The 27274-nt window shown below is 41.9% G+C and overlaps 1 protein-coding gene across 1 annotated transcript; it reads left to right on the top strand.

Annotated features, from left to right (window-relative positions):
* The first annotated feature begins 38 nt into the window (after positions 1-38).
* LOC134789731 (U2 snRNP-associated SURP motif-containing protein) lies at positions 39-23708 on the top strand. The gene is made up of 19 exons (XM_063760364.1): positions 39-199; positions 298-414; positions 5311-5404; positions 5916-6102; positions 8946-9114; positions 10198-10363; positions 11013-11176; positions 12111-12176; positions 12468-12511; positions 14669-14889; positions 15412-15523; positions 16281-16523; positions 16894-17089; positions 18983-19139; positions 19856-20009; positions 21733-21910; positions 22376-22464; positions 22609-22680; positions 23537-23708. The coding sequence occupies exons 1-19, from the start codon at positions 194-196 to the stop codon at positions 23691-23693; spliced, it is 2592 nt and encodes an 863-aa protein (XP_063616434.1). The 5' UTR covers positions 39-193; the 3' UTR covers positions 23694-23708.
* The last annotated feature ends 3566 nt before the right edge of the window (positions 23709-27274 follow it).

Here is a 27274-nt window from a genome sequence, read left to right as displayed (position 1 = left end):
TAGCTATACAATGAAACAATCTGCGTGCAATAGAACGTATGTTGCGTCGACTACACTGTCAAAAGTGACAGATAATTGCAGAAAATTGAGGTTATAAAACAAAACAGTGATATTTTTCCCAATTTCAATTAAAATTATAATTGTTTTTGGTTATAATTTCTAATCAAGTAGTCTGAATCAGGTTCATGGAACCATGAAGGTTAGTTCTAAGTCATTAATAATAATAAAATTACCCTGAACTGTAGCCGTCTAATCGCCGATATACGAATGTTTTTACGTTCTCTCCAATATTTTTAGAAAATACCGGAGCAGAAGTTGCAAGCTTTCTCTGCCGGCTCAATGGGAGCCCGGAATTTGTCAAAGAAAGAGCTAGAAGAATTACGGAAGAAGGAAGAAGAGGAAGCTGCAGCTCATGTAAGTTAGCATATTTTTCAAGAAAAATATTTAATACTGCAGAGTTTGAGCTTATCTTTGGCGGTATTGCGCTGTTTGGTAGACATATATATATACAATAATCGATGTCAAGCTGGCTCCAAGTAGATAAATAAATACATATAATGTGGGCTGGTTGTATAGAGTACCTTAAAACAACCTATCTAAAATCTAAAGTGTTGATACTGTTTGGATCGTCATAGATTTTCTCCAAATCTTTCACTGACAGTTATCTGGCTTTTGCTAAACAACTTTTAGTGTTCTTATCTAGAGCACTATTTCTATGAAATAATACGCGGAGATAGTGAGGATGAATATTTACATATAATGAGAGAATATTTACAATGATTAATTTACAATTGATTTGCAAATAAGATTTTAGCTTCCGTATCGTACGAAGGAAAATTTAGTTGTGTATGACATTGACTCGTTGTCTCGTTGACGTAGACGGTTTGTGGGCAGCCAGCATTGCGGTGCGCCACAGGACCTCCCTGGGAGAATCAGAGTCCTGCCTGTAAATGAGAAGGAAAGGTTACTTTCCGGCCAGACCGAGTGGTTCTCACCGGGACAACAGCTTGAGTAGGCTTAGCACTTGTGCCTGTAGGTGAAGCTGTGTCGTTCTGCATGTAAGCTGGTTTGACGCGGTCAATGGAGACTGTCACTGGTCCTCGTAGTAAGTCCAGTGTGACGGTCTTGTCCGTTCTCTTTAGAACGCGATATGGGCCAGTGTATGGCGGTTCTAGTGATCCACGCAGTGCATCCTGTCTAAGGAAAACATGGCTGCATGAACTTAGGTCCTTGTGAACAAAGACTGACTTGTTTCCGTGCCTTGATGCGGGGACAGGTCTGAGGTGTGACATCTGGCGTTTCAACTGAGTGACAAAATCATCAGGCTGCAGGGTGTTTGAGGTATGAGAATGAAAGTACTCACCCGGGATGCGTAAAGGCTCACCGTACACCATCTCTGCAGCTGAGCATTTGATGTCTTCCTTCCACGCACTTCTTATGCCGAGTAGGACGATCGGCAACATCTCAGTCCACCTCGTGCTGTTGTGGGCCATGATTGCAGCTTTCAGGGAGCGGTGAAGACGCTCCACCATCGAATTGGCTTGAGGATGATAAGCCGTCGTGTGACGCAGCTGTGCACCACAAAGCTCTGCCAAGACCTTAAACATACGTGAGGTAAATTGACGTCCTTGGTCAGTAGTTACGGTTTGAGGACAACCAAAACGCGATATCCAAGTATCGTAGAACGCATGGGCTACCGTTTCAGCCGTGATATCAGACAGTGGCTTTGCCTCCGGCCACCGTGTGTACCTGTCAATGGCTGTGAAAAGGTAACGGAATCCTGATGAAGGTGGCAATGGGCCAACCAGATCAATGTGAACATGACTAAACCTTTCTTCCGGTAATTTGAAATTTCCAAGAGGAGAGGAGGTATGACGTTGCACTTTAGCACGTTGACACGATTCGCATGCACGTACCCAGGTACCGCAATCTTTGCGTACAGATGGCCACACGAATCTCTGAGTAACAAGTTTGATTGTGGATCTCGTACCTGGATGACTCATGCCATGGATAGTGTTAAATATCTTCTGGCGATGCTGCTTGACGATAAACGGACGTGGCTTTGCTTGAGACGTGTCACAATATAAATAAACATTGGTACCTGGTATGGGTACTTTCTCAAGCTTCAGTGACGAAGATCGATTGGCAAGAAGTTCTTGTAGTTCTGGGTCTTCCTGCTGAGCTTGCGCGATGGCTTCGAAGTCTGGTGGCACGGCAATGGTCTCGATACGGGAGAGCGTGTCAGCGGTGATGTTGTCTTTCCCGGAAATGTGTCTGATGTCGCTTGTGAACTGCGAAATGAAATCAAGGTAATTGAATTGTCTCGGGGAACATTTCCTGTCTTTTTGCTGAAAGGCGAAGGTGATAGGTTTATGATCCGTATAAATGACGAAATGTCTGCCTTCGACCATGTAGCGGAAATGTTTGACACTTTCATATATAGCGAGCAACTCCCGATCATACGCGCTATATTGCGTCTGTTGCCGTGTCATCTTCTTTGAGAAGAAAGCAAGTGGTTGCCACTGTCCTTGCACCAACTGTTGTAAAACGCCGGCCAAGGCCATACTTGAAGCATCAGTAACTAGAGCGAGTTCTGCGTCCATAATGGGATGAGCCAGTAATGTAGAGTTCGCAAGACTAGACTTACAGTTCTGAAATGCCTCTAACTGTTGATCTGTCCAAGTTAGTGGAGACGAACTTTTCAGTTTAGGTCCAGTTAGCATGTCGTGAAGAGGGGCTTGGTGTTCGGCAGCGTGAGGAACGAATCTTCTATAAAAGTTCAGCATGCCGAGAAACCTGCGTAAGCCACCGACGGTCTTTGGAGGAGGAAATTCCTGCATAATCTTTACCTTCTCGTCGATGGGACGCGTGCCTTCTTCAGAGACAGTAAAGCCAAGAAATGTGACTTCCTTCTGACCAAATGAACATTTGGATTCATTGATGAGCATACCGTACTCATGGAACCTATCGAACACTTGCCGTAGATGATCTAAGTGCTGCTTGGCATCTTTAGAATAGATGAGCACGTCATCGATATAGGAGTACACGAAGTCCAGATCTCTGAGCACTTCATCCAGGAACCGTTGAAAGGTTTGGGCAGCGTTTCGGAGTCCAAATGGCATGAATGGGAAGGAGAACAATCCAAATGGTGTTGTAATGGAAGTTTTGCAGATATCATCTTTGTAAACGGGAATTTGGTTGTAAGCTTTAACTAAATCTATTTTTGAAAATATTTTACTACCAGCGAGTCGATGTGCGTAGTCCTCTATGTGGCGGACAGGGTATCTGTCAGGGATAGTGCGTGCGTTCAGCGCGCGGTAATCCCCGCACGGCCGCCAACCATTGCCTTTCTTTGGCACCATATGTAGCGCTGATGCCCACGGTGAATCAGACGGTTGTGCTACACCGTCGCGAAGCATCTCTTCAAACTGCTCCTTAGCAATCTTCAGGCGATCTGGAGCTAAGCGGCGTGGTCTACAGAAGGTAGGAGGACCTGGAGTAGTTCGGATGTAGTGAACAGTGGAATGCTTTACCTCTCGCGGCAGTCCAGATGGTTTCGTTAAGCTGGGATACTCTGCTAGCAAGCGGTGGTACTCACTGTCACCCGAAATTGCCTTAACGCTGGGTTGGTTGCAGTGCTTAAGCTGTCCCGTAGTCGACAAAGTTGTTAAACTGTCAATAAGCAGTCTTCTATTTCTGCAATCGATAAGAATACCATAATGTGCAAGAAAATCAGCGCCAAGTATAGGTTTGTTTACGTTTGCTACGACAAAGTTCCAAATAAAGTCTCTGCGTAATCCTATGTCTAACTTTTGCTTGATTATGCCGTATGTATGTATGAGCGAACCATTAGCGGCAGTAAGCGAGTAGTTGTCAGGCGACTTGCATTTAGGCATAAAATTGCGTGGCAGAACGCAAAGGTCAGATCCGGTATCAATAAGGTATTGAATTTTAGTTACTCTGTCCGTGATAAATAGGCGGCAGGTTGTAGTAGGAGGACAGTCGGCAGCCGCCACGGTAGACTGTCTTGCTAGTTTTCCGCTTTAAAGTTGCACGGCGGAATGCACTTCCGTGCGTTGGTATTAAAGTGACTATGATACCAGCACATACCTGATTTGACAGCTCGATACCGACCGTGTGACTTCGATCTGCTACGACTGCGCGACCTGCTGCTGTTAAAACGTGAACGTCGCTGACCGCTGCTGTTACCGGTGCTTAGCTGAGCAATTTGTTGCGTCATTTCGCTCTGGATGTGCGCCGTTATAGATTGCTCCATCTTCTTAAACATGTCTTCGAACGAAGTCATGCTTGCAACCTGCTTAAAAGAAGAACAAGGTGTCACGTCGATGATTTGGTCTGCAAGGATCGCGATGTCGTCTAAAGAAGCCGTCTTCTGAGACGCGATGATCGCTTGCACTTGAGTAGGTAAGCGAGTGGACCACAAACTTCGGAGAAAATCGTCAGTGACACTATCGCCAGCTAATCCTCGAAGGTGACGAAGGAATTGGCTTGGTTTCCTGTCTCCAAGTTCTTCAAATTGCAGCAACTGACGTCTTTTGTTTTCTTGCGACGTTGACAGTCGGTCGATCAATTGTTTTTTCAACTTTTCGTATTTATCTGTTTCTGGGGGCTTCGTTATGATATCCCGTACTTCTCGAGCCGTTTTGGGATCTAGTTCTCTGATAACCTGGAAATATTTCTTTGAATCCGCTTTCACGCCCCAAACGGCGAACTGCGCCTCGACCTGGGCGAACCAAACTTCCGCATCTTCTGCCCAAAATGGTGGTAATCTCATGGTCAGACGATCAACCGCGGCGCCTGATCGCTCGGGCTCTATTTTCTCACAAACGGAATCTTCGAATTCGTCGGTCATTTTGAAAATTTTGAAAGTCGCGGGTCACCAATTTAGTGTTCTTATCTAGAGCACTATTTCTATGAAATAATACGCGGAGATAGAGAGGATGAATATTTACATATAATGAGAGAATATTTACAATGATTAATTTACAATTGATTTGCAAATAAGATTTTAGCTTCCGTATCGTACGAAGGAAAATTTAGTTGTGTATGACATTGACTCGTTGTCTCGTTGACGTAGACGGTTTGTGGGCAGCCAGCATTGCGGTGCGCCACAAACTAATAGAAATAGAGTTGAGACATTCATAGCCCATTTCATGCTACAAATTTGAGATTGAGTCGTTGGCACAGATTCGGACTTCCTAGTCACATTATTACACTGAACCTAAGATACATTTGCTTGTAATGTTTTTGTCTGTACTTAGTTACTAAATAAATGTTGTGTATTTGCAGGTGTTCAAAGAATTTGTGGAGACATTTCAAGAAGCACCAAGCACCACCTCTAAGGTTTGGGTGAAAGCTGGAACGTATGATGCTGGTGCTAGAAGTGAGTTTTTATTTAGAATAATACTGTGTTATCTCAGGTAGTTGCTAAGCGGACCCCAGGGTTCCATGAGCCGTGGCAAAATGCCGGGACAACGCAAGGAAGATGATGATGACTGTGTTATCTCAGGTGACCTTACTCCATTACTCCAAAACAACAAGCTAACTCTCTCAAATTGGCAAACAACAGACTTAGTTATTTCCACTAGTAGAATAGAATAGAATAGAATATAATTTATTTGTAAGCACAAACAAACAAGACAATACATAATATAAAAGAAAACACAAAATAAGATTAAAGTGCCACATAATGGCCTCATATCAGCATGTTGCGGGTAGCTTCCAGCGCTGATCTTCCAATGAGACCATCAAGTGAGAAGAATCACGGAAGGAATCAAGGGAATAAACAAGTCTTTTATCTTGTGTCCAAAGCTACATGCCTAGTTTTCCTAAAAGATAAACTACCATCTCATATAAACAAATCTCTTATATTTTTTACATTACCAAATTTCCAGAGGAAGACACCTCAGAGCGTGGTAAGCTCTACAAGCCTACATCAAGATTTGAGGACAAGCGCCCCAGCGCCGAGGATGTTGTCCGGAGTCTGGCGCAACGCTCCACCGAGCAGACCAGGCTCAGAGCCAAGCAGAGCAAGGATAAGAAGAAGAGTAATCTTGAACTGTTTAAGGAGGAATTGAGAATGTAAGAATGTTTTAACCTTTTACAGTACATCTGGTGCTCCATTACGTCACCCTGTGCTATAATAAGCACATTACGTAACTACTTCGAAAATTTAAAGGCCCATATGTACTGTAAAACGTTGTACGATACACGTGCGAATAGGTAATTTGCAACTTGTGTTGATTTAAAGTAATTTTAATAACAAAACTTCCGTGAGACACAGACATATTAAATATATTAAAAACGGGTCACTTACGTATTTTAAGTCGAAAAACGCTCGACATGTTTCATTCCGTACCGAGGCCACCGGCGCCTGCGCGGCGCGGAGAGCTGCGGCCCGCAGTCTGCGCCGGTCCGTCACCGTAAACGCAAGCTCCTGATGACACTCCTCGGTACGGAGTGAAACATGTCGAGCGTTTTTCGACTTAAAATACGTGAGTGACCCGTTTTTAATATGTTTGATTTAAAGTACTCCCTTTTTCGCATGTGTATCGTAAATATCTATTATTATAGCATGACTCTTATGTTTGGTACGTTTCTAATACCAGAATACTAAAACTTAAAAAGCAAAATATTGTAATATTCAAAGTTGATCCTACCAATACAAATGGGTACCTACACTGTTGTGAGGATTTTGGCTTTGTGACTAGACAACAAACATATCGAAATAGTTTTAAGTCATGCCATGACAATGTAAAAGCAATAAATGTATAGACCCAGTTAGTGAATATATTAAAACGGATCACTCACGTATTTTAAGTCGAAAATCGCTCGATACGTGTTACTCTGTACCGAGGAGTCTCATCAGGAGCTCGCGTTGGCGGACCGGCACAGACTATTCAATTAGGATTGTTCATTTTTTTTTAAATGTTCTATTTCGAAAACCATTTCGAGATATGAGGTTTTCAAACAGTTTCCGACATTTGCTGCGATATAATAATTGAGGATTGAAGATATTTCAACAAATATCCTTATGACCTTAGTTTGACCTTTCTCGTTGGCTGAATGTAAAGTCATCGCATAATAAAAGTTATCGGACCATAGTAAATCAATCCGTCACTCACGTAATTGTCAAAGTTATCATTGTCATAATGAAATTTTTCAGTTAAACCGCTGCGCTGGTTTGTTATGATTTGATTTATAATTGATACATAAACAGTAGTTTTCGTTGCTTAATATATCAAAGACCTTGTTCCTACGTGTGGGAATGATTCACAAAAATGATTGTTCGAATCCGCGAAGACCTACGACGTGAAACATGGTGCCGTGAATTGAACTTGGAATACCTACCTACTTACACACAGTATTGCTGTGAGGATCACGTCGATGTAAGTATAAAATTAATATTATTTTACTATAATTATTTAAAAGCTCACTTTGTAGGTAGGGTCGCGGGGACCTATGTGTTTTCTGTGGTAATGTAGCCAGAGTATATAAAGGCAAACCGTTAAACAGAGATGGTGCCTACTAGAAAGAAACACTATACAAGAATACATAGTCATACTCAAAATTCAGCCTAAAACTGCTTTAAAAAGATATAATTTCTAATTTCCAGGTACATGTTGCAGTTCAAGCTGCTGATATCATGGTGGACAAGACTTAAGTTAATAGTTGTGAATAATAAAACATGTTTTTGTTTACCTACTTTTTTATTAATTTAGGAAATATATGTATATATGTTTCCCAAAAAAAAAGTAACTATACATATATGTATGTTCATCATGTTCTGCACGAGCAGCTGACAATGATGGCTTCTTGTTGACGAACCAGAAGAGAAGTGTATGGTTTGTTATTTACTCTGTTCCCAGGCATTATTTACTGTCGTAAAGTATTATGACGATTAATATGACGTTCGTTTCGATACAAAATGCTCAACTTTGTTCAGGGCCCAAGTGCCTTAACAAAATCAATCTCCTTCGTACATTACGTATCCCACAGCCGTATCTATATAGGAATCACATGATGACCTGAAATTATAGGATATAATTAGCAAAATTGGCATGTACCTAATATAGTACAATATCCAAACAATGGTGACAAGCCGGTAGAACCCACTGGGTGCTAAGCTACCTTAGCAATGGACGCTTATAACGATTTTATGAATCCAATCATCTTACGAATCGAATCAGTTAAAAAATATATGATGTAACTTACATTTGTATTTTTGCTCCCCTGATTTCAGCCAAGTTATGGTTGGAGTTGGATGCTATATGGATACATACTCCAATAAAACTAAGTTATATTATATAACTTAGGCAGATTTCTGGAATCAGCTTTCACAAATTTATAGCGTAGGTATTTTGAAATTATTGATTTAGGGATTCAAAATAAACGAGTTTTCCAGACGATATTATTTATAGAAACGCGTGACACTGACATTGTAGACAGGTGACATTACAATCAATTGACAATTACAACTATTTTTTTAATGTTTGTTATTGCTTGTGCTTTATCAAATCAGCCACTACATGTAATTTACGAGAAGTCGTATCTCATATTTTCAATAAATTATAAATATTCAACCGAGCCGTGAATTAATAAATCATTCAAATTGGTATCTTAAATTAACCTATATTTTCAGAAAATAAAATAAAAATGGGGGTCTAAAAAAAATGAACAATCCTAATTATGAACAATCAAAGTACCTACCTTAAATCATCTTCAAATAAGAACTGCGAGTTGTAGAATTTCAAGCTAAGCATTGATTTATCACCCACCCACGTATGGGTCACGGGAAGCCTCTATTACAGAGCCGTAAGGTTGACAATTCAGATTGGGACAGTGAATGTGTTAAAACTGATGCATAGGTATTCAAATCGCTGAAGTCATCAGTATAGTATAGTGTATCTGCATCATTTTTTTAGGATACAGGAAGAGCGCTCAGAGCGGCACAAATATAAAAATGTTCTGCGAGAACGGGGCGCTCCTGTTGGCGCCGAGCCAGCGTCGTTGGAGCTCCTGCCTGACGTCGGCTCTTACGACACTGGAGACCCCAACACAACCAATTTGTACCTGGGCAACCTCAATCCTAAGGTAAAGTTGCCAATGATGGTGGTTGACTAAAAACCTCCTTTTCGAACTGTCAAACGCCACTGATTTGTGAAGTCATAGTCAATTTTCTGTCTGTTTTTAGTTCTTTCTAATTTATTAAATAAAAAACCGGTAAGTGTGAGTCGGACTCGCCCACCGAGGGTTCCGTACTTTTTAGTATTTGTTGTTATAGCGGCAACAGAAATTCATCATCTGTGAAAATTTCAACTGTCTAGACAGTTGAGTTGTCAGACCGTGATAGCTAGATAGCTATCACGGTTCATGATATACAGCCTGGTGACAGACAGACGGACAGTGGAGTCTTAGTAATTGGGTCCCGTTTTAACCCTTTGGGTACGCTAAAAATGTGTAAAAAAAACCGGGCAAGTGCGAGTCGTACTCGCGCACGAAGGGTTCCGTACCATAATGCAAAAAAAAACGAAGAAAATTAAAAAAAAAACGGTCACCCATCCAAGTAAGTACTGACCACTCCCGACGTTGCTTAACTTTGGTCAAAAATCACGTTTGTTGTATGGGAGCCCCATTTAAATCTTTATTTTATTCTGTTTTTAATATTTGTGAAAATCATCATCATCTGTGAAAATTTCAACTGTCTAGCTATCACGTTTCGTGAGATACAGCCTGGTGACAGACAGACGGACGGACGGACTGACGGACGGACGGACGGACGGACAGCGAAGTCTTAGTAATAGGGTCCCGTTTTACCCTTTGGGTACGGAACCCTAAAAAATGATTGCTGTCTACATTTTTCCGATTTTTTTTTGTACTTTATTTCATGGTCGCTGTATTTTGTGTTGGCTACAGTCTGACACTATTACTAACAAGTCTGGCTTACACAACTATTAAATGAAGGATCATTTATCATTTTTTTCCCATTTCTCTCCCAAATTGACTAATATAGTACTCCATGGGCCAAAATAATAAAATACAAGCTAACCATTAATGATTTTACATACAAAATTAGCATGTATTTTATTATGCAATTGTCCCCTGCAATGGTTTTTAAACAGATTTTAAGCAATTAATACATATGTGTAAAGTCTTAAATGTAACAATTGCCTGCAGATAACAGAGCAGCAGTTAATGGAGATCTTCGGCCGCTACGGGCCGCTAGCTAGCATCAAGATCATGTGGCCGCGCTCAGACGAGGAGAAGGCCCGGGGCCGCAATTGTGGCTTCGTCGCTTTTATGAGTCGCCGCGACGGCGAACGAGCCCTGCGCTGTATCAATGGTATACTTTGCAATAAAATCTATTAGACATCTATGAACATTTAGAAATATTTTTTTCGCCGGCGAATGTTTGAGAATCGTAAGGGGGGAATTCGAAGGGCTGGTAGGGGTAATAACACTACTTTATCAGCCTGGCAACTTCTAGTTCCTTGAAGCCTAGGAACACCGCTGTAACGATTAGGAGTCAAACTGCGGTCTAATAAATGCATACGCCTTTCGTTTGCTGCGCGTTATCGTGATCCTTTGGAATGCACGAAGGTTGATATATTGGACTGTAGCAGCGAGCCTCAGTTGACATCTTTGGCGGTCAAGGTGTTAACCGATTACGCGCCTCGAGGTTAACAAAACCACAGAATAAATAATAGTACTACCGTACAGAAAGGAAACTTCCTACAAAACCGAGGTTTGGCAGCGGTTCAGGGTCGAATCATGATATCCCTTTCTAATATATAGCACTATCCCTTTCGGCTATTTAGGGTTTTCAAAATTCAAGTCTTTATCTTATCTGTGGTCGTGCACGCATGAGGACGTCAAGTAGTGCCAACCCTAATAATTGCTCGGAGCAATGCTGAGCCGAACGGAGCCGTGTTTGCCCGAAGTCAGGAGTGTCTCCCCACTGACAAAACTTAAAAGAAAATGTGTTGTTACAGGCAAGGAGATAATGAGCTACGAGATGAAGCTGGGGTGGGGCAAGGCCGTGGTGATCCCGCCCGTGCCTATCTACATCCCGCCCTCGCTGCAGACGCCGTGCCAGCCGCCGCCGCCCTCCGGCTTGCCCTTCAACGCGCAGCCGCCTAAGCATAGGGCCAATAAGGTATGTCGTAGGCTATAGAACAGTTGCTGAGAAAAAAAATCGTATAAAACAATTGAAATTGCATTAACGTTTAAGGGCTGATTTAGACGACAAGCGAACTCGCATGCGATTTTAGTGACTATTGGTTACTTCAAATTTAACCGACCAATCTAATACCGCAATGTAATGAAACTCGCACGCGAGTTCTCTCACCGTCTAAATGAGCCTTAATGCTTTAAACAGTTCCATATGAGCCTATCGAACCAAGCAGTAGTTTACTGTTTGTACGTTACGTATGAACGAACTTACATTAGTTGATATTGTAATAGCAGTTAATCTTAATGAAATCACTTTAATGTGTGCTCGATCGATAGATCATATTTTTTTCAGTGTAGTTAGGTAGTTAGTTTTGCTGGGTATTTTCCGCAAATCGTCATCCATTTGTGCTTATTTTGTGTGCCACCTCCTCCACAAAGGCTATCTATAAATAAATAAAATAAATAAATAAATATTATAGGACATTTTTTACACAAATCGACTAAGCCCCACGGTAAGCTCAAGAAGGCTTGTGTTGTGGGTACTCAGACAACGATATATATATATAATATATAAATACTTAAATACATAGAAAACAACCATGACTCAGGAACAAATATCTGTATCATCATACAAATAAATGCCCTTACCGGGATTCGAACCCGGGACCATCGGCTTCGTAGGCAGGGTCACTACCCACTAGGCCAGACCGGTCGTCTATGGCTCTAAGAACCATTTAACTGATACGGTAGAGGTTATTATGGCCAGCTACAGACTGGTCGAAGGCTCGGCAGCATGAAGCCGACTTGTATCGGGTTAAGTAAGTGAAAATGTAATATATAAACTAGTCTTATCCCCAAAACTCGTCGCATGAAACTCAGCTCTATGGCTTGGTATTAAGGTTTTCGTGTCGTTGCAGATACCGCGAGTCAGGCCGGGCGAGTACTACCCGAGCGACCCGGAGGACAGGGAGGCTTACGAGGAGGTACGTGTTTTGGAATACAGGGTGTTTTACCCACGGAGAAACGTTAAAATATAAAGTTTCTCCGTGGGTAAAAGATACCAAACGTTATATGTCATACAACGTCTAGGTCTAGCCGCCTACAAATCAAAAACTTCCCATGCACATTAGTCATTTGTCAGAATAAAGATTCAAACTAAAATGGAATGGGAGGCATTTTATAGGTCCCTGGGCGGCTAAAGGATAACGGTACAAAAGTAATACAGCTTTTGCTATAACTATAACTTTTACTAACATGAAACATTTCTTTTTCAGATACTTTCACAGTCGATAGTCAAAGTAGTGATTCCAACTGAGAGGTAAGACTTGTGGCTTGTACCTTCTTAAAAGTTTTTCAAGTAAACCTTTACCAGTTGGTGTGGTGAAAGTAATCGCATGAAGTGTGCGGCGTTAGGGGTTGTAAATGACAACTCAGAAGTCGAGTGAATAGTGAATGCTTTATTATAGAAACGCCTGTATTATACAGGGTGAAATTTAATTCACTGGCCAAATTGAAACACCCGAAAGAACTCGAAAAAATATTAAACACGTGTTTTTTCTTTTAATACCGCTCAGTACATTTTTTTCGAAATAACTCATCATCAAGTTGTCCTAAAAACCTCGTACGTTATGGTGAACCGACAACTACCCACTACACCCGCTTCTCTCTTATCAGTTAAGGTCATTGACACCCCGCCCCTCCCGCTGTTTGCAATCGCGTCACCAATTATGAACCCTATTGCAGCGAGATAAGACGCTTACCTACATAAGTTGCTAATTTTTCCTTCATACTTTAACGGGCTTAGAGCCATCAAAATGCAAAGGCAACCCATTTTTAATCTAAAATATTATTTCTGACTAATGATTATTAACAAAACGTCCGTGGCTTAAAAACAATGAGTAAAAACTAGGTCAGAAATCTTTGCATTCAGGCGTATTTAAAAAATTGAATCATCTTATGTACTTACATTTGATTAAAAGTCGACGCAATTAACGAAAGTCCCACGAGATGGTACTCTTGGATTCAATCCTTGTCTGCGAAGGCGTGGAACTGATTCCATTTCGTATAATCTTTGTGCACCACGTAAACACTCACCACTTAATAAATAACACCGTACCATTTCCTAATATTCCCGGTTCGAAAACATTTTTTTAAACCTTAGTACGCGCGCGATTATTATTTTAAGGTTGGCGAGTGACGAGTGACTAATCATTTATGCTAACCGTTATGTTTACCGCTAGCGCGGAATGGTTTAGACTACCCTCGAAATTGATAAACCTGCCTACCATCGCCAACACTAACTAGGTGGACCCTATTGCAACGATTATAAGGTTTAGTGAAGGTCAGATAAGGGTTTTGCTGATGTTGTTGTTAAAACCTACTATTAGGTTTGTTTACATTTGTGGTAATAGGGTGACCACGACTCGTGGAAAGTATTTAAAAATTGAAAAATGAAAATTAAAAAAAAATGTACTCTTTTTTTTCGCTAAATAGATTCCTTAAGTGTAACCTAGTGCCTGGAATGAATATGGCCAGTGATTTAAATTTCACCCTGTATACTAGAATTATTCATACTTTAATCTAGGTTAGATTATTGTTCAGTGGAGTAGATAGATAGATCATTTATTGATAAAAACATAAAAAGATTTACATGTCATTTTCTTATTCTATAAGTACTATACATTATTATTAATTAGGTACATTTGGTAATATCACAAATTACAATATCATGCAATGCGGATGTTTCCTCTGCTTAAAATAATTTATTTTTCAATTGTGTAGATGGGACTTGTAGCAGTTAACGAATTCGTCAATACTGTAGCACGCCATGTCCAACAATATCTGTTTAAGTTTTTTCTCGAATATCGAGTCTGAAGTAGCTTTTAACTGTTCGTCTAGAGCGGCGGTCGGCAACCTGCGGTCCGCAGGCCGCATGCGGCTCGTGAAACTGGCACTTGAGGCCTGCGAGCCTCTCTGGCTATGTAATATTGAGAAACAACAATGTCTAATAAAGTCATAAATATTAACAAAGTGCGGCCCGCGTCAACGTACTTATCGTTAACTACGCTACTAAAACTACGCAAAAAAAGGTTGCCGACCGCTGGTCTAGAGTATTGTAAAGTTTTATGCCTACTATGTGTAAGGATTTCCTAGACTTTGCTAGACTCGCGGGGGTACGTATAGGAGGTTGCGTCTACGCGTTACAGTCGGGAGTTTTTGGTGATTAGAGGGGATACATTCGAGATTGCGTCGTATGTACTTGCATACAGAAGGTAACGTGAGAATTGTAGAAGTTATGACAATGGACATAAAACATTGTATATCAAATTACTGTAATTAACTAATTAAGTCAAGGTTTATGGCATCGTTAAATTAATTTTCTGTTAAGTAGTAAAATACAGGTCAAGTGTCTATCAGCTGTGAGTGTATGCGTGTGACTTCCACTACACGCATACTAATTATGATTATTCCACAGAAACATCCTAATGCTGATCCACCGCATGGTGGAGTTCGTGATCCGCGAGGGCCCCATGTTCGAGGCCATCATCATGAACAAGGAGATGAACAACCCGTTCTTCCGGTTCCTGTTCGAAAACCAGTCCCCGGCCCACGTCTACTACCGCTGGAAGCTGTTCTCCATGCTGCAGGGCGACTCACCCAAGCAGTGGGCCAACAACGACTTCCGCATGTTCAAAGGTGCTCTCCCTCTCCATCTTCCTCTCTCACACTCTCGCCTCTCCATCCCCTTACCTCTTCCTCTCTCATTCGCCTTATTTCTTCCTAACCCCTCCTTCATACTCCTTTCGTCCCTCCATATCACCCTCCCTACCTCGATGTCACCCTTCCACGAACTCTCCCTCCTTTCATAACACCCTCTCTCTAACCCTTCTCTCTCCATGTCACCCTTCCGCTAACCCTCCTTATTTTAATATCACCCTTTATTTAACCCTACTTCTAGTCCTCTTTCACTTTATATATCACCCTTCCTCTGACCCTCCGTTTTTCCATTTGACCATATCTCTAATCCTCCCTCTGTCCATATCAACCTCCCTCTAACCCTCCCTCCCTCTGACCCTCCCTCCATGTCAACCTCCCTCTATCCCTTCCTCCCCTTCCCACTCCTCTCCCATTAACCAAAAATAGCATTTTACATCCGAAACCACAACTTTGTAGATTTTTTGGTCTTCTTTCTCTTAACTTTGTAATATTTTCCTACAGGTGGTTCAGTATGGCGTCCCCCGGTCATGAACCTGTATACCGCGGGTATGCCGGACGAGTTGGTCGACGAGGACGAGTCCAAGGAGAATATTAGAGGCACGCTGTCCAACAAGTGAGGATATTTGTTTATGTTCAATTTTATAGCCCATAATAATACAGGCCATTCAAATTAGACCCAAAAAAAGTGTTTTGAGGAATTAATTCCCAGCAAGCTGTAAATCATTTTAATACCTTCATTTGGTCCTTAATGCGTATAATCCGAGTTTGCTCCATCCCAGGAGGTGTGGATAAATTATGGGAGCCTTGGGAGATACATTTTACCTTGGATTGACAAAACCACTCGATGTAGAAGGAACCCACCATCAGTTTCAATGTCAATACCAGCAAGGTTGTTGTGGATCAGACACTGGTGAAAAAAAAAATCGGATTTTAACACAATTTAATAAAAAAAAGTATTCAAAGTGGCGGCCAATTTTTACAATCTTTGACTACGAATTTATATTAAAGTACTTTTCGGATCCTCAGATGTCAATTTTTATCATGATTAGAGCAAATTTTCCGTCGAACATACCGTTTTTGAACTACAAGCAAAAAACTGAAATAGAGCTAAATTTTTTCCACAACTCCTGGAATGGAGCAAACTCGGGTTACATTAATTTAGAACTAAATGAAGGTATAGACGATTTCCAGCTTGCTGGGAATTAATTCCTGGAAAAAATCTAATTCTGGCCTAATAGTACAAAAGGGAGATTTAAGAGGGGGCGATAGCAAAATTGTAGATTGGATACATCAGAGGGATTTGTTTGGGAATGTCTGTTGTCTTTTAATAAAAACCTAAATCATAATTATCTAATGAATTGTCCATACAGCCAACGCGATCGCCTCGAAGAACTAATACGGGGGCTCACCCCGAACCGCACGGCCATCGGCGAGGCAATGGCGTGGTGCCTCGAGCACGCCGAGGCGGCCGGCGAGGTCACGCAGTGCCTCGCCGAGTCGCTGGCCGGCGAGAACACCGCGCCGCACAAGCGAGTAGCCAGACTGTATCTGCTGTCGGATATACTGCACAACGCCCAAGCCAAGATGACTAATGCCAGCGCGTTCAGGAGCGCGTAAGTTCATTGTTGTGTGAAAATTCTTCACGGTAATTGACCATCAGGCGATTCGTCTGATCGTTTGCCTCCTAAAAAACCGGTCAAGTGCGAGTCGGACTCGCGCACGAAAGCATTACGCAAATAAAATCGCGTTTGTTGTATGGGAGCCCCACTTAAATATTTATTTTACTCTGTTTTTAGTATTTGGTGTTATAGTATAGCGGCAACAGAAATACATCATCTGTGAAAATTTCAACTATCACGATTTTTGAGATCCATCCTGGTGACAGACAGACGGACAGCGGAGTCTTAGTAATAAGGTTCCGTTTTTACCCTTTGGGTACGGAACCCTAAATAGCTAAAACCTAAAGATTCTATTTATTGACAGCATCCAATCCCGCCTGCTCGACATAATGCGCGAGTGCCACGTGGCGTGGTTGCGCATGAGCTCCCGGCTGCAGCAGGAAGGGTTCCGAGCGCGCGTCACCCGCATACTGCAGGCCTGGGCCGACTGGGCCGTGTACCCCGCCGACCTGTTGTTGGCGGCCAGTGACGCCTTCCGCGGACGGACGGACACGGACAAGGTACGTTACACACTGCCACGTGGCGTGGTTACGCATGAGCTCCCGGCTGCAGCAGGAAGGGTTCCGAGCGCGCGTCACCCGCATACTGCAGGCCTGGGCCGACTGGGCCGTGTACCCCGCCGACCTGTTGTTGGCGGCCAGTGACGCCTTCCGCGGACGGACGGACACGGACAAGGTACGTTACACACTGCCACGTGGCGTGGTTACGCATGAGCTCCCGGCTGCAGCAGGAAGGGTTCCGAGCGCGCGTCACCCGCATACTGCAGGCCTGGGCCGACTGGGCCGTGTACCCCGCCGACCTGTTGTTGGCGGCCAGTGACGCCTTCCGCGGACGGACGGACACGGACAAGGTACGTTACACACTGCCACGTGGCGTGGTTACGCATGAGCTCCCGGCTGCAGCAGGAAGGGTTCCGAGCGCGCGTCACCCGCATACTGCAGGCCTGGGCCGACTGGGCCGTGTACCCCGCCGACCTGTTGTTGGCGGCCAGTGACGCCTTCCGCGGACGGACGGACACGGACAAGGTACGTTACACACTGCCACGTGGCGTGGTTACGCATGAGCTCCCGGCTGCAGCAGGAAGGGTTCCGAGCGCGCGTCACCCGCATACTGCAGGCCTGGGCCGACTGGGCCGTGTACCCCGCCGACCTGTTGTTGGCGGCCAGTGACGCCTTCCGCGGACGGACGGACACGGACAAGGTACGTTACACACTGCCACGTGGCGTGGTTACGCATGAGCTCCCGGCTGCAGCAGGAAGGGTTCCGAGCGCGCGTCACCCGCATACTGCAGGCCTGGGCCGACTGGGCCGTGTACCCCGCCGACCTGTTGTTGGCGGCCAGTGACGCCTTCCGCGGACGGACGGACACGGACAAGGTACGTTACACACTGCCACGTGGCGTGGTTACGCATGAGCTCCCGGCTGCAGCAGGAAGGGTTCCGAGCGCTCGTCACCCGCATACTGCAGGCCTGGGCCGACTGGGCCGTGTACCCCGCCGACCTGTTGTTGGCGGCCAGTGACGCCTGCCGCGGACGGACCAACACGGACAAGGTACGTTACACACTGCCACGTGGCGTGATTGCGCATGAGCTCCCGGCTGCAGCAGGAAGGGTTCCGAGCGCGCGTCACCCGCATACTGCAGGCCTGGGCCGACTGGGCCGTGTACCCCGCCGACTTGTTGTTGGCGGCCAGTGACGCCTTTCGCGGACGGACCGACACGGACAAGGTATACATACCTTAATCTATAGGGTCAGTATGGGTTCATCAAAAAAGGAGTGTACAGGTTTTTAAAAGGTTGGCAACGCGCATGTAACAACTCTGGAGATGCAGGCGTCCATAAGGCTACGGTAACTGCTTACCATCAGGCGGGACGTATGCTTGTTTGCCATCGATGTGGTTAAAAAAAATGTATTTGTAATCCATTATGTGTTATACCGATTTTTACTCAAACTGATAAACTTAGTCGACAAGTCAACATATTTAAATTTAAATAAGATATAAAATGCGAAAAAATTCAAATTTTCTAATAATTTTATAATAGCGTAATCTATCTTTTTTATTTAAATAAATTGTATTTAAAGTTTACTTTTCTTGCTAGGTTGTCAACCGTTTTACTTCTTGAAACCTGTATGATAAAAGGTCGTTGTTGACCCTATTATTGTGTCGTTTTGTGTGTGACCAGTTACTAATAATGTTATTGTATAGATTTACCCCCTTATTCATAAACGCGCTACAAACCTCAATTAGCTAATAATCGTTTTGTCTTTATCTGTAATTTTGACTTATGTATTTGTAAGAAAGAGATATAACATAATTTAACTAAATCAGGCCCGTAAAGTTTTATGAATAAGGGGGTTATTCTAAAAACAGGGTATTCTACAGGCGGAGCTGGAGAACATAGACGGCGTGTCGGAGCCGGGGTCGGGCGGGTCGTCCCCCGCGTCGGGCGGCTCGTGGGCGGGCGGCGGCGCGGGCCCGCTGGACGGCGCCGCGCTGCGCCGCCTCGCCGCCGGCCGCCAGCCGCCGCCCACAGACATCGACGGCGTGCCGGGTAACATACTACTGTTTACTGAAAGACAACTTCCTAACTTTTAACAAAAAAGAACTGACTTTACATATCTAGGCCATCAAGTTATAGTTTTCATCAGCAGTTCCCCTTCATCACATCTCGCCTTCCGAGAGAAAATGCGTAAGTTATTGTGAAATAAACAATTATACATGAATTAATAAATTACTGTACGTGTGCCTGTGCTATAATAGTTGAAGAGTTCTCTTGATTTCTCCAGGATCCCATCATGAGATCTTAAGCTGATATCGATGGGACTGACTAAATACCTACACCTATTAATTTTGTTTTATTTTCAAATCAACGTCTTGACATATTTATCCGTAAATAATCGCAACATCGAAACTACCTAATAAGGCGTTAAGGCACTGCCACAATCAAAATATCTGAAAAATAAATCTGCCTTCTGACTTTAAGGGCTGATTTAGACGATGCGAGAACTCGCATGCGAGTTTCATACCATTGCGGGTTTTGATTGCTCGGTTGAATTGGGACGTAATCCACAGTCCGCAATGTAATTAAAATCGCATGCGAGTTCGCGCGCCGTCTATTCTAGTAAGTCATATCTATATCAATATCAGTGTAGAATTGATTAATTGGACATTGCCAAACCAATCGTTGTCTAGGATAAGATTTTTTAATGACAAACATTAGGGTAGTGTTTGATGCATCTTGACAATTCCTTTCTTATAATCGTACAGTGGAAGAAGAGGAAGATATCGACGGGATACCCTTAGAGGTGGAAAAGTCCCGCCCCGTGGGGGGCTTCATCCCCTCCAAGTGGGAGAGCGTGGAGCCCACGGACTCCTGGCCCGAGCCCGCGCAGCCCCCGCCTGCACCCTCCATCACTCCCACGCCACAACTTGACACGTACGTAGTAAAAGATTATTCATGCAAAATGTTTTGTTTATTTTATCTTTCAAAATGAACTTTTCTTAGGGAGATTTGTAAGAAAATATAATCTATTGTTGATTCGGAACATTTCGAAGAACATGATTCTCATTACTATAGTTCGTTTTTTAGGGTTCCGTACCCAAAGGGTAAAACGGGACCCTATTACTAAGACTCCGCTGGCCGTCCGTCCGTCCGTCCGTCCGTCCGTCCGTCCGTCCGTCCGTCCGTCCGTCCGTCTGTCGGTCACCAGGCTGTATCTCACGAACCGTGATAGACAGTTGAAATTTTCACAGATGATGTATTTCTGTTGCCGCTATAACAACAAATGCTAAAAAGTACGGAACCCTCGGTGGGCGAGTCCGACTCGCACTTGTCCGGTTTTTTTTAGCATTAGAAATAAGGTAAACAATTTTGATGTGTCTTTTAATTGAAAAACACGTTTTAAAAATAAGTTACAACAACAACAATTATGAATCTAATACGATCATTTATATTCTTCTGCTTTCATAAGTAACAGTTACTAATTTTTAAAAAGCGTTTTTCAATTAAAAGACATGTTAAGATAGCTTACCTTCTTTCTAATGCTAAAAAAACGAAGTATAGCTTGAAATGTACTAACTTTGTAACTTCTTGTACGTTAATCAATTAGAGATCATTTTCAAAATCAAATGTAACGATATGTAACTAACGCTTATAAGTTCTGCACCTATTTAGCCTACCCGAACACGCGATTATTTAAGAGTATAGAAGACATTACTTGAAAATTAACTTTTACTTGGTTACCAACTGATCAAATCGTTTAGGCTTGGCGTCTCAATATTTTAGCCTGATATTTAACACGAATTATGGTCAAAGTGTACTAAACGGGTCGATGAGCTTGGCAAACCTGGAAAGGCAGGTTGAGTTCCCGGCTTTTAGTCCACAGCTTGAACGATTTTGACATTGGAAATGTCTTTTCGTTCGCTCCAGTATAGGGTCCGATTTCACGAAAAAGTGCGATCCCCTTATATCTCGGAAAGTTGTGAAGATATGATATTAAAAAATAGGCTCAAAAGACGCATAATCACGAGAGCTGTAAGGTGCAAAAATAATTATTCGAGAAAGTCAAAAACAAAAAAAGTTATGGTCGAAATAGTGAAAATAAAATTCAATTTTTTCCGACTTTTTGATTTTGGTGCTCGATAATTTGGAAACGAAGAATGATATCAAAAATTTTAGAAAAACGGCTCTGGACAATTTAGTCAGCTACAATTTGAGCCTAAAACAAAGACGATCGGGTTAAGGGTTTGCCCTGTAGCCTAACCTTAAAATAGTCAAAAAGTCAGAACGACATTTATCACATGACATTTATGACTTCATGTTTCGCAGAGTTCGTTATCGGTGTTTGTTGTGAATTATCGGGATTATGACGGCAGAATAACACTTGCACTGCGTGGGCTTTCAAAATCGCTGCCGATTTTTCTTGGTCTAACTCTATCTATCCTGTTTGAGACGGGCGTAGATAACGCACTATTCGACAATCTATGCATTCTTGTGGTGGTGGAAATAGAGGTAGAGGGAGAGGGAGAGGGAGAGGGAGAGGGAGAGTTCGAATTCCGTAGATTCATTTCCAATGTGCTCGATAGTCGTGTGAGGCACGAAATCTGTGAATTTTTTTTAATGATTATAGCCCTACGACCACCAGTACCACCGCCAACACATCGATGTCAGAAGAACTTTCCCTAAAACGCTCAGTACTGCGCGACATCGAGGTCAAAGTCCTAAAGTATGCCGACGAGCTCGAGGCCGGGCACCGTGCGCGCCGCCCGGGGCTCACGCCGCAGCAGCAGCTACAACACTACCGCCGGAAGCTTATTAAAAAGGTACAACAAATTATCTAAAAACAAACGCAAAACCCGACTCTAGAATTCGCACTTATCTTTGATAAGAGCCAAGTTATTTTCTAAACAAGGGCTCATAAAAAAATAGTAATTATTCTAATTTATCTTTAGTCGTTCAGCCACTGTTATCGAGCCCCAAAATAGTACGCCGTATTGACACATAAGCGTCTGCATAATACGAAGAAAGACAGCGAGCTTGCAATCTCGGGCTAGAATGTTTCTCATACAAAGCAGCAAGGTTCTATCTACGAGTATGTAACTAGCGTAACCTGTGAATGCCACGCATATCGTGCGCAGCGCGTCATCGTGAACCTTGTCGGAATGCACGAAGGTAGATAGTAGCCTGCCGCAGCTGGTGCGTCTATTGACTTCTTTGGTGGTCTAAGGGTTAAGAGTGTACGTTACTTGTAATACTCGTATATGTTTTACAACGTCCTATAATTTTAGGCGTCCCGAGAAGCGAAAGAGGCAGTAGAAGAATCATTAGAGTTGCCCTCGCCGAGGCGACGGCTCTCTCCCGAAGACGACACATACTCGTAAGTTATTTCTTTCACAAATTGGCACAAAACCGAAATTATTTCATTAATTGTCATTATGTTCATCTTTGGTTGTTAGAGTCAATCTGTAACTTGGTAAGTCTTGGTGATTTTTCTTTATATTCGCAATATTATGTTTTACAGGACCTCATCGAAAAAGTCCAAGAAATCTCGCGATGCATCCCTCTCGCCACCTGTGAAGAGATCGCGGCACAGGTATGTTGTTTATTTGTAGCTCATCCATAATTTTATACCAGCTACAATTTTATCCCACTTTCTACATAAAATGCCTAATCGGGCATATGTCATTTTTCACAAAAAATGGTCAACGTCACACATGTTTCATTGTTATAATAAATATGTATGTTATGTTCTAGGTTATGGTTATGGGTCAGTATAACAACAAAAAGAGTGTCTTTCAGTATTTAACAAATATAATAAACAAATATTGTTTCTCATTTTTATTACTATCATATTAGGGAACTTCCTATTATTCGTAAGACACGCAACGGAATCTCCGACGATGATATCAGTAATCAGTAATCAGTAATCAGTAAAAATTGACAGATCATATTGCACTAATTGGCTCCAAATGGTTTATGCAGTATGATCCAATCTAAAAACGAATGGTTAATCATGACCAACTCTGGCAGCATCGAGCTCATTCCTTTATAGCACCTTTCGCGATTATGTAATTAATTACGTATTAAAATATACCAAATGTAAAATAATCCCATTATGTATTGACCTATAAATGAATGTTATGAATAATAAATTTCATAATATTGTCTTCGGTTACCGCGATAGTTACTCATGAAATAAAACTATTGAAACGGATTAAGTATATCGCGTTTATTGAATTCATACTACATCTCGACGTTTCGAACCTTTTACAGCGTTCGTGGTCATCGGGTGACCACCAAGAACAACGGGTGATACGTTGGGATGTAGTATGAATTCAATAAACGCGATATACTTAATCCGTTTCAATAGTTTTATTTCATGAAAAAAATTCATTTTGCAGCCCTCCGGTACAAATTCTATAGCAACTTATATACAACATTTGTTCCAGTGAGCGCAAGTCCCGATCCCGCTCGCGCGACCGCGAACGCTCGGGCGAGCGCCGCGAGCGCGAGCGAGAGCGCGAACATCGGCGGCGCCGCTCCCCCGCCACGCCGCCCGCGCACCATCATAGGAAACACGCCAAACACTCTAAATACAAATACTAGTCTATTACCATACTAGGCTAGCACGGTGACAGAAATCAAGGGGCCTAGCCAACTGACAATGGTTTGTAGAAAATGGTAGTCGTAACTTAAATGTATGGAAATAATCACGGCGTTTGTCGATAAATGATCGAAATTTGACGACGGGTCCAGGATACTGACGCTCAGTGCCCCGTTTATCAAAAGCTTGTAACTTGTAATACGCGACCATTCTATTCATTGCGCCTGCGACACAGAACCGCAAACCATGCTACCCTGCTTATCGTACGTGCAGTACTTGCATGAAAAACATCGTTTAAATAAAGAACTTATTCAAAGTGAACAAGAGAAACAATTGCATGACTTTTCAACTGCGATTACTGCATATGTTGTTAGCACGGCAGCATGGCGCACCTGTTGGCGTGCCCCGCGTGCCCATACTCCGGCTCGGAATCTGACCTGAGCTGTCAGCACCGCTGCTTTCTGGGCATCCACTGTTTAGATTTTTAGAGGAACCTCGACACGAGAGTAGAAGAATACAAGTGGAAGTCCCTTTTTGACAGCTTTTGTTAGAAAGGGACTTCCACTTGTATTACAAGTTACAAGCTTTTGATAAACAGGGCACAGAACCCCGTTTTATAAAAGTACACGTAACTATTTTACAGTTGTAAACATTGATGAGTATGATCTTGCTTGAACAATGAGCGCCCTTTTGACCGGTGTTATTCATAAACTCGTTACTGGCCTGAATTATCTATCGTAACTACTTAAAAAAAAAACTCGTATCTTGTTCTGTCAATCCATAGACTAGGAATTTCTAGACCGAGTTTAGAGCAATTATTTCATGCAACCGATGATGCCAAAAATGCGGGGGTGCGCGGGACGAGGTGAGTCCCTTGCCGTGATTGGTCCATTCAAAGACACGGACGTCACATGGAGTAAAATTACCGTATGCGTGGCAGAGGGGGTAGCGCGACTATGCTCAGTCTGGAGGATGTTTTGTCTGTGTGTCAATCAAAAGAAAAATGTGGTAACTATGTATGAGTTGCATACAGAGTTACTGCGTTTTAACTATGAATAGCAGTGCGAGATACGAGAATTTTTCAAAATAGTGACGCTATGAATCGATTTTCTCTATCTGTATATGTATTTGTAAGAAAGGGATAACACATAATTTAACTAAATCAGGCCCGTAAGTTTTCTGTGAATAAGGGGGTTAGACTTTTAAAATTGTAACTTATAATATCTAGCCCAGACGTCGACCACGGGGTGTGTGTAGTAAAATATCTTGACTACTTTGAAAACATCTCGTACTGCTGCTCAAAGTTAAAATGCAGTAACTATAAACAACTATACATACATAGTTACTAGTACTATTTTTTTATTGTGGTTGACAGTACTAAATGTGAGTCTACCAAAGTAGTGATGATACTGATGATATACAATTAAGTAGGTATGTATGTACAATGTAAGAGTTGTATTATTGGTAATGATAGGCTGAGCTGTTATTGAGTTTACTACCTTATAAAAATGTTGTAAGAAAGCACTATGTGTTTGTAAATAGAATTAAGATGAATTAACAAATCGTGTACGGATGTGATTTATGTTTTAACATATCAAAGGCCACCACTATCTTTGCGTTTTTGATTCAAAGCCGTGAATTTTGGTACGCCGTAGCGTACTTTGCATTGCTTGGTGCTAACAGCAATGTTAATTTTATATAAAACTTAGCAAACCTTTGTTAAACTTTGTCCGTTTCGAACAAACACAAATGTCGAAATGACGATAAGGACAAACGACTAACAAGGGCTTGTTAGACCTTAATAGGCGTTTATGAATTACACCCTATTAATTTTAAGAATGTGAATGTGTGTGTGAATGTGGTTTGTGTGCGATGTGTCGAGGTACTGTAACCACTTTTGTGCTTACATTGTAATTTGTAAAGGTTAAATGAAATTACAATTTATGATTGTAAATTTTTATTTAAATAAACATTTTAATTTCATTGCAGTTTACTCATTTCACCTAAAACAAACATAATCCGAAAACATTTACAAAAATCATTTAATCACAAATCAATAAAATATTTCTAAATGATTTATACAATTCGATCACACTGTCTAATATTTTGAGGCTAAACAATTTCACACGTAAAAATTCGTTCAAAGTAGAGAGCTTAAAGTAAAATTAAAGATCCATGAAAACTGAGCAAACCATGATCGTTTTCTAAAATTACGCGCAAATATCTTGAAGAACTAGCACACTAGGTATCGCAACAAGGCTAAAGAAACCTTTATTGGGTAACAAACTAACTCCTAACTGTATGTACGGTTAACAGTGCGGGCGATGGTACAGGTACAAGGTAGGTTGGAGTAAATTCTACCTTGCGACCATGGGAATAAGATCACATTTTCTGTATTACAATATCTTTCACGATGTAAAGTTGTCAAATGTAGATAATTAACAGAATTTTACAGAATAATACTTCAATAGGATATGAAACAGGATTTTGAAGCGAAACTGTAAAACATTGATATATTATTACTATAGAGAAGCCATACCACGCGAACAAAACGTCGTTAGCGCCGTAAAATTCATGCCGCTTACGCGTTTAAGTCGCGAGACTCTCGCTCCGCTTCTATGGTTTGTTGTCAAAACAACATCAACTCATGGCGCATAATACTGGTCGTGTGTGCCGGTTTCATACGTTAGTAATAATAGTTCTTTTATAAATATCCCAACGTTACTATACTTCGTAGCGATGTATATTTCCTAACCCCATCCATAATGTGCTAGTACTTCTGACCCCATATAGTCACTGAAATTAAATATACTTCTAGAAAGGGCCTTAACAAGTATTTACGGAAAACTAATTTTCACATCACCTATTTAAAACGGGGTCCCGTCATGTGTCACTACTTGACTAGTTACTAGGCGATATATATATATTTAATTTCAATACGTTATATATTTCAAATGTAACACTGATAGATATATCATTAATTAAGCTGCTAGCGGTAATCATAGCCTCAGCATGTTTATATTATGGGTCAACAATGGAAATTGCATAGCGACGTTGCGCTCGCATTCTGTACATTTCGAAAAAAGAAAACCTTGTGTATAATTGTCAGGGTTTCATCGGCCACGAAATAAGAATGTTTACATTCAGTCAGTTGTTTTCCCCAGAAATTTGACCCGCGAGTCGACCCAAAGCGTAATACGTATACTTATTGCAGCTGTATATTATAATCTTCAGAAGTTCCTACCCCTGTCGATGTTAAGGCAAAATATACTTTAATACTTTTCAATACACTACTACTAAAACATATAGAGTCAGAAAAAGTCTGCAGGGATTTGACAGCTTACGCAGTGTAAGTGTTAGTGTACGTCATAATTTCATAGAAGTTTGAAGTATAATATAACACCTGCACTGCGTGTGCTGTCAAAATCTCTGCAGACTTTTCTTGGTCTAACTATCTGCTTATAATTTTTGCAAACAGCCATTTTTATAATTTTATTTTGACACTGAAATGAATTAAAAACGCGACAAATATTATTTTAAAAGCTTCTCGCTTAACAAATTTGAAATGTATGTAGCGATCTCT

This window comes from Cydia splendana, chromosome 4 (assembly GCF_910591565.1).
Source record: "Cydia splendana chromosome 4, ilCydSple1.2, whole genome shotgun sequence".
NCBI classification, from domain to species: domain Eukaryota; kingdom Metazoa; phylum Arthropoda; class Insecta; order Lepidoptera; family Tortricidae; genus Cydia; species Cydia splendana.
This window is presented reverse-complemented; position numbering and strand designations above follow the sequence as displayed.